The sequence below is a fragment of the Sinocyclocheilus grahami genome, unplaced genomic scaffold (assembly GCF_001515645.1).
Source record: "Sinocyclocheilus grahami isolate Dianchi unplaced genomic scaffold, SAMN03320097.WGS_v1.1 scaffold655.1, whole genome shotgun sequence".
Taxonomy (NCBI): Eukaryota; Metazoa; Chordata; class Actinopteri; order Cypriniformes; family Cyprinidae; genus Sinocyclocheilus; species Sinocyclocheilus grahami.
In genome coordinates, this window is record NW_015505834.1 from 913014 (window position 1) to 921104 (window position 8091).

An 8091-nucleotide genomic window follows, 5' to 3' on the forward strand; every position below is an offset into this window, starting at 1 on the left:
GTACAATCTTAAAAATAAAAAATATATAGATAAAATATAAAAATGGTAGTTTTGAATATGGAGGCATGTATGCGTGCTTGAAAATTAATTTTGTAGCCCCGCTCTACTTCCATCTGTCCTTGGGACTTCAATGATCCCCAAGGATTAATCTTTCAAGGATTATCAATGCCTGCATGAGTATGCTTTTCAGATTTAATTACATTCTAGTTGTCTACATTCTTATGGACGTCACAATGGCCACCCTTTATTAAATCAACAAGTTTTTGTAATTGTCACACAGCACACCAAGCTATTGTAGTGAGGATGTCAGTTCTGATTTTTTTAAAGCACTGCAAGTTGTTGCCAAATAGCCCTGCCAGTACAGAAGTTAACCTTATAGGAAATCTGTTTGCAATCTGTCCTGCTCAGAGTGCTTCCAGAGGAAGCCAGTTGATGTAAATCATAAATCGGCTTTTCTTGATTGAAACTTACACAAATGCCTTTACAAAATTATACATAGATATATAAAAAAGTATTGAAGCTGAGCTTGTGTTCAGCCAGATATTATAACCTTCAACTGATTATTTGAAACAGTGTTTGTCTACCCTGGATTACTTCCTTTTGTTTTAACATTGCCCATAGTGGTAGCAATGGTTATTTTTAATGACATTGTTTAAAAAAAAAAAAAACTTGATTTTTACTGTGCCATAAAGTAATAATATGAAACAATTGATCTTAGACAATTAAATAGTTGTGCCAAGGCAAGTATTTATTAACGGCATCCTTGTAAGAGCAGCCTAAAAACGAACGTTGGTTCGTTTTAAAATAAATTACTTTTGTTTATAGTACAAAAGTTTCCCAATATGCATGTATCCAGCAGCACAAAAGCAAGCAGTGGCTAATTTGTTTGAAGATAGTTACTTAATTGGTCTGGTTGGTTTGGAAAAGAAGACCACCAAGTCCATGAATTAAAAATCAGTCAGTGGATGGAAAGTGTAGGTCAGCACATGGCAACCTAAAAACATTCTGAAAACTTCTTCGCAGCCCTTTTCACAAACCTCACTTTGCCACGATTCTTTAAAGAGGAGGTGTATTCATAGGCTTTCAGCTTTGAATAGTAGTCTGAGAATTTATTGAACAGGATGGAGATTGGCATGCCGTTGAGAATAATTCCAAACGAGATGCACGCAAATGCAAAAATCCTGCCCAGAGGAGTCTCTGGAAACATGTCGCCATAGCCCACAGTGGAGATGCTCACCTGTGGAAAAAATACATGAGAAATACTTGAGTGTGCCAGTAAAATGGACTAATGACGCACAATCTTTTAAGATTTAATAAAAAATCAGTCACTAATTCTCATATGCCAAAAATAAACAACATCATTATTCTAAAGAAGCGCATTATGGGATTACACATTGACGACAGATGCAATACTCCACTTGGACTTATCACAGTTGTGAGGAAGCATTTAATAGCATTATAGCAGACAGACACCAGGTTCTCTGGTTCTGTCAGTACTTTACAGAAAGAAGAAACTATCATGATGTTACAATGATTTTTGGACATGTACCTTAGATATACCATCATAATCATAGAAGTATTTTGGAGTACCATGTATATCCCATAGTATATGGATAATCATTCAGTACCATGGTGTATACTAAAGTATCATTGCATTCCTGATACCATCACAATATCCTGATACCGAAGTACCACTTATGCCAGAAATAACCTTGAAAAAATGTGTACTTACAGCTGCCCACCACCATGCATGTGGAATACTGGTGAAGTTTGTTTGAGGCATATCATGCTCTACGGTATAGACCATGGCAGAGAACGTGAAAATTCCCATTGCAATGAAGAGGAAAAGACAGCCCACTTGTTGGTAGCATTGCCGGAGTGTGAAGCCAAAAGCTCGAAGTCCAGTTGAGTGACGTGCTAGTTTTAGGATACGAAATATCCTCATGAGACGCATGATGCGGAGAACTTGCCCCAATTTACCAACCCGTCCTACAGTCTCAATATCGCTACCATGTTTCCCATAGTCTTCATTCTCAAAACACTCTAAGATCATTTGAAGAAATAATGGAAGGATTGCAATCAGGTCCACAGCATTCAGCATGCTCCTTCCAAAGCGTTTGAGATCGGGTGTGGACACAAGCCGGAGCAGATATTCCATGGTAAAAAATGCAATGCAGAAAGTCTCAACATACTCACAGGAGGTCTTCCTACTCAGCTGGCCGGTGGTCGTCGTATATCGCATTTCCTCTACCGTATTGAGAGTCATAGCCACGAGTGATACCAGAACAAAGAAACTGGATGCCACTGCCATGAGCTTGGCTGTGACCGATGAGAAGGGCTTCTCCATCATGTTCCAAATGAGGAAACGTGTATGGCCGAAAGCCATATCCTGAAACAAGTCCTCATGCTCCTCAGTTTCCACCTCTGCCTCGAGTTCCCGTTGTACCTTCAGCTGTTCATTGAGTTCATCTTGCCGTTCCTCAAACGAAATGCGGCAGCAGCGATGGGTGTTCTTGATACGAACACCCCAGTAGTTGATCTCCTCCAAAAAATTGCGTGGGCACAATTCATCTTTGATCCAGAGAACTCCAGTCCTATAGAAGTTAAAGATGTTGTGGAAGATGTCTGGATCCCTGTCAAAGAAAAACTCATTGTTCTGGACGGTGTAATCATCACAGAGATCGAGTTTCCTGTTGTGGTCCGTATACGTTGCAAGTCGGCCAATTCTTGTTTTGGGATATTTTGCTGCTACCCTGTAAGAGATCTGGTAGACCTTGCCTCCTACGTTGATGTTCAGCATGTAGTTCTTAGTCGCAGAGGACAGTTTACTGGGGGTCAACATCAACCTCTCTTCTTCATCGTCTTCATACTCTGCATAGATGTCATATATATCCTTACTTAATTCCTGCATCGAATTCCATGGTTTTACCCAGTTGTTTTGACCAAAAGGAAGCTCAGAATCCTCTGGATCCTTGGGAGCAGGGACTGAGACCCCAAGTTTATAATTGGGAAAAAGGCTTTGCCTCCTGCGTTTAAGCTTGATCATGGTGCCAGTCCTCTCAGCCTGGCAGATGCACAGGTTACTGGGGGTGTAGAGGCATTAGATGGCTCTAATACCTCTGAGTCAGACCCCTGAGCAAATAAAGCACCACCGACTAATGTTGCTGACAGAGAGGATCTGAGTGCTTAAAGGTTTAAATGCTATGATCCTCTTCCAGACACTCTCCACCAACCCTGATGTATTTCATCGCCGTACATTCACCAATCTCCAATAGAATATGAGGATATTGCACACACTTTCCAACAAAGATATGATGTATTGGAGTTATATGATGATATGGAGTTGATAAAACGATACAAACTTGATCGTCAAGATGTCAATTATTTTTGTATCTTTTGTAGGAAAGAGATTTATTCACAGGAATTTACTTTCAGAAAGTAAGAAATTTACTACAAATCAATGCTCTAACTGCAGAAATTATAATTACTTTTTTTTTTTTTTTTTGCTGGAAAACTGGAAAAAATGCAGCATAGGATAGTAAGATCTTTAAAAAGCACTGTTGTGGTACTAACCCCACCAAACACAACAATGGCCAAAAGTAATTTTTATGACGCTACATTTCACTTAAACCATCAAAATACAAGGAAAAAAAACACTGACCAGTGTAGCCAAATGCTTTTAATTGAAAATAGCTAAAAACGGGTCGCTAAATGACGTCATAATTCGAGTTCACTGATCTATATAAATATAGATCATTGGGAGAGTCTCGGAATCTAGATAAGGTTTGTCCAAGAAATTGATTTGCTGCTAGGCTTTTGAAAAAAGTCTCAAAAGGGGTGAGGATGTCACTAAATCTAGTGAAAAATGGCTAAATTGGCAAATCTGGCTTTGACTACAGTTATTTCATTGGTCTTCTCTTGTTCTCTTGTTTGTTCATTATTTCTTTGTATGACAGCATGGCCAGATATTATGACCGCACAATTTGGTATGTTTCATTGCGTCATTGCGTTTAAAACAATTGAATTTAAGTTTAACTATGCAGTATGCTTACAAAATCTTTAACACATTTTTTGAATGAAAGGTGAAGATGTCAAATTTCCTAGGCCAGACATCACTTTTGGCCACTACTATATGGCAGTTCATTGACTTTCCAACTGACCATCAAACCATGCTGCAAAAACAAGCCACTTTTATGAGGAGTGTGGGCTTTCCTGGAGTTCTTGGTGCTGTTGATGGAATTCCTGTTTACATTATTGATAAATGAGGAGACATACCAATAGAAAAGGATTTTAAAGCATCAGTACATATAATTTTGCACAATGCAGAGCATTTTTTAAAGCTGCAGTCCGCAAGTTTTGCCTCTTTGTCACCATCTCTGTTTGAAACCTGCAATTGCAGTTATTTGTGGAATTCTCATCTTTACGTGGGTTGTGCATGGCTCCTCAGCATGGATGAATCTGATGTTTTGAGTTGATGTGTGGCTGTCAGTCACCGCACCGGTGTGGATATTCACTGTACTTCGAAATCACAGATTCTACGTCTTGGGAAGTATGACCCAAATAAGAATTTTCACCAGAAAATGTCATCTGAACAATTAATAAGTCTGCCACTTTTGTTCTGACCAACTGAGGGAAAAAAAGCATTACATTACGCTGCCAATGGGGATTAAATCTAATGATCACTTAACTCATATCACATCAAACCATGCAAATGATTGTTATACTAGAGTTTAAAGTTTTGAACGCTGGCTGGTTATGTACTTGCCCAAAAATTTATTTTGGATAATTTTGAACTAAAAAAAAACATTACGGACTTCAAGTACATTTAAATATATTTCAGTGTCTTAATTAAATGATCTGTGTTGTGCTGCTGACGTCATGTGAGCAGGCTCACAGTTGGCTGATTCAGAGATTGAGGGTGGCCATTTTGGGTTGACATCATTGTAGCCCTTAGTTAACAACACTTAAGGAAGTATAGAGTTTACCACTAATTCTGAAATGGATGGTAATTACATGAGTGCATATAAATGCTATTATTCTGAATTCAGTGTAGCTTTAAGTGCATGACACCAGAATTTGAGTCTGGCTCAAATCCTACCGTTACCCTAACCTAGTCTCAAGGGAGCCTATAAAAACGATGGAATATATGCAATTAAATATTCAAGCATAAGGTTAATTTTCATTTAAACCAAAAAAGAAACTTATTTTAAACTTTAATTTTATTTTACGTTTGCAAATGTTTCCTTTTAACAATACAGATCATTTTGTTCCCCTGCAAGCTGCTATAAAAAGGTCACAGGAACAGCACACAAACATACAAAATAGTTTTGACAAACTTCATTTTTAAATACATTTTCCTCTACCCTGGTACAGTGCCCAACCATAGCAAAATTGTCTCAGTCAAATGTATACAATCTTATTTACAGAGGAACATTTGATCAAAGTGCTTGAGGAATCCTGATTATGTTTTCCAGAGAGGGATATATACAATGTTTTACAAATGTTGTAACAGCACTTTTCCCTATAGAGCTTTTTCAAACCCAGAAAGACACACAAAGCTTCATAATAATGCATCTCTGGGAAACAATGTCCATTAGGAAAAGAGAAGGAAAGAAACTTACACTTTAAAGACATGGTCATCTAAAATATGCATTTTCATTTAAATATTTCAGGCGTCCACACACACTACTGGCCATCTAATCTGCATTCTGGGTCTCCAGCTATGCGGTCATCCTTGTAAATAGGAATTAAGGCTGTTGAATCATTTTGGGGCCATTATGGTGAACGTGAAGGTAAAAACCCAGGCCCTGATTCTTTTGGAGCACCCTCAGTGTGAGCAGGGTGCAAATACTTTCTCGTACCACAAATGACATCCTCTTATTGGAGAAAAAAAAAGGAAACTTGGAAATGCACTTCAGAAGGCAGCTGGTTGTGAAAACCGCTGAAACGGCAGCAGTTGCCATTGGTGCCAAGTGGCTAGTAAATAAACTGGAGCATTGTGGGAGCTTGGGTTATGACAAGTCATCTTCTGTGTTTACCATTGAAATCTGCAGAAAGATCTCCAATAGAATATGAGGATATTGCACACACTTTCCAACAAAGATATGATGTATTGGAGTTATATGATGATATGGAGTTGATAAAACGATACAAACTTGATCGTCAAGATGTCAATTATTTTTGTATCTTTTGTAGGAAAGAGATTTATTCACAGGAATTTACTTTCAGAAAGTAAGAAATTTACTACAAATCAATGCTCTAACTGCAGAAATTATAATTACTTTTTTTTTTTTTTTTTGCTGGAAAACTGGAAAAAATGCAGCATAGGATAGTAAGATCTTTAAAAAGCACTGTTGTGGTACTAACCCCACCAAACACAACAATGGCCAAAAGTAATTTTTATGACGCTACATTTCACTTAAACCATCAAAATACAAGGAAAAAAAACACTGACCAGTGTAGCCAAATGCTTTTAATTGAAAATAGCTAAAAACGGGTCGCTAAATGACGTCATAATTCGAGTTCACTGATCTATATAAATATAGATCATTGGGAGAGTCTCGGAATCTAGATAAGGTTTGTCCAAGAAATTGATTTGCTGCTAGGCTTTTGAAAAAAGTCTCAAAAGGGGTGAGGATGTCACTAAATCTAGTGAAAAATGGCTAAATTGGCAAATCTGGCTTTGACTACAGTTATTTCATTGGTCTTCTCTTGTTTTTGCCGGTGTTCATTATTTCTTTGTATGACAGCATGGCCAGATATTATGACCGCACAATTTGGTATGTTTCATTGCGTTATCACAAATAAAACAATTGAATTTAAGTTTAACTATGCAGTATGCTTACAAAATCTTTAACACATTTTTTGAATGAAAGGTGAAGATGTCAAATTTCCTAGGCCAGACATCACTTTTGGCCACTACTATATGGCAGTTCATTGACTTTCCAACTGACCATCAAACCATGCTGCAAAAACAAGCCACTTTTATGAGGAGTGTGGGCTTTCCTGGAGTTCTTGGTGCTGTTGATGGAATTCCTGTTTACATTATTGATAAATGAGGAGACATACCAATAGAAAAGGATTTTAAAGCATCAGTACATATAATTTTGCACAATGCAGAGCATTTTTTAAAGCTGCAGTCCGTAAGTTTTGCCTCTTTGTCACCATCTCTGTTTGAAACCTGCAATTGCAGTTATTTGTGGAATTCTCATCTTTACGTGGGTTGTGCATGGCTCCTCAGCATGGATGAATCTGATGTTTTGAGTTGATGTGTGGCTGTCAGTCACCGCACCGGTGTGGATATTCACTGTACTTCGAAATCACAGATTCTACGTCTTGGGAAGTATGACCCAAATAAGAATTTTCACCAGAAAATGTCATCTGAACAATTAATAAGTCTGCCACTTTTGTTCTGACCAACTGAGGGAAAAAAAGCATTACATTACGCTGCCAATGGGGATTAAATCTAATGATCACTTAACTCATATCACATCAAACCATGCAAATGATTGTTATACTAGAGTTTAAAGTTTTGAACGCTGGCTGGTTATGTACTTGCCCAAAAATTTATTTTGGATAATTTTGAACTAAAAAAAAACATTACGGACTTTAAGTACATTTAAATATATTTCAGTGTCTTAATTAAATGATCTGTGTTGTGCTGCTGACGTCATGTGAGCAGGCTCACAGTTGGCTGATTCAGAGATTGAGGGTGGCCATTTTGGGTTGACATTGTAGCCCTTAGTTAACAACACTTAAGTATAGAGTTTACCACTAATTCTGAAATGGATGGTAATTACATGAGTGCATATAAATGCTATTATTCTGAATTCAGTGTAGCTTTAAGTGCATGACACCAGAATTTGAGTCTGGCTCAAATCCTACCGTTACCCTAACCTAGTCTCAAGGGAGCCTATAAAAACGATGGAATATATGCAATTAAATATTCAAGCATAAGGTTAATTTTCATTTAAACCAAAAAAGAAACTTATTTTACAAGTACATTTAAATATATTTCAGTGTCTTAATTAAATGATCTGTGTTGTGCTGCTGACGTCATGTGAGCAGGCTCACAGTTGGCTGATTCAGAGA

The 8091-nt window shown here is 37.6% G+C and overlaps 1 protein-coding gene across 1 annotated transcript; it reads right to left on the reverse strand.

Moving 5' to 3' along the window:
- Positions 1-727: 727 nt before the first annotated feature.
- kcnv2a (potassium channel, subfamily V, member 2a) lies at positions 728-3286 on the reverse strand. The gene is made up of 2 exons (XM_016242371.1): positions 1733-3286; positions 728-1237 (listed from the first exon to the last, which is right to left on the reverse strand). Exons 1-2 carry the CDS (start codon positions 3044-3046, stop codon positions 995-997), a joined length of 1557 nt encoding a protein of 518 aa, XP_016097857.1. The 5' UTR covers positions 3047-3286; the 3' UTR covers positions 728-994.
- Positions 3287-8091: the final 4805 nt, after the last annotated feature.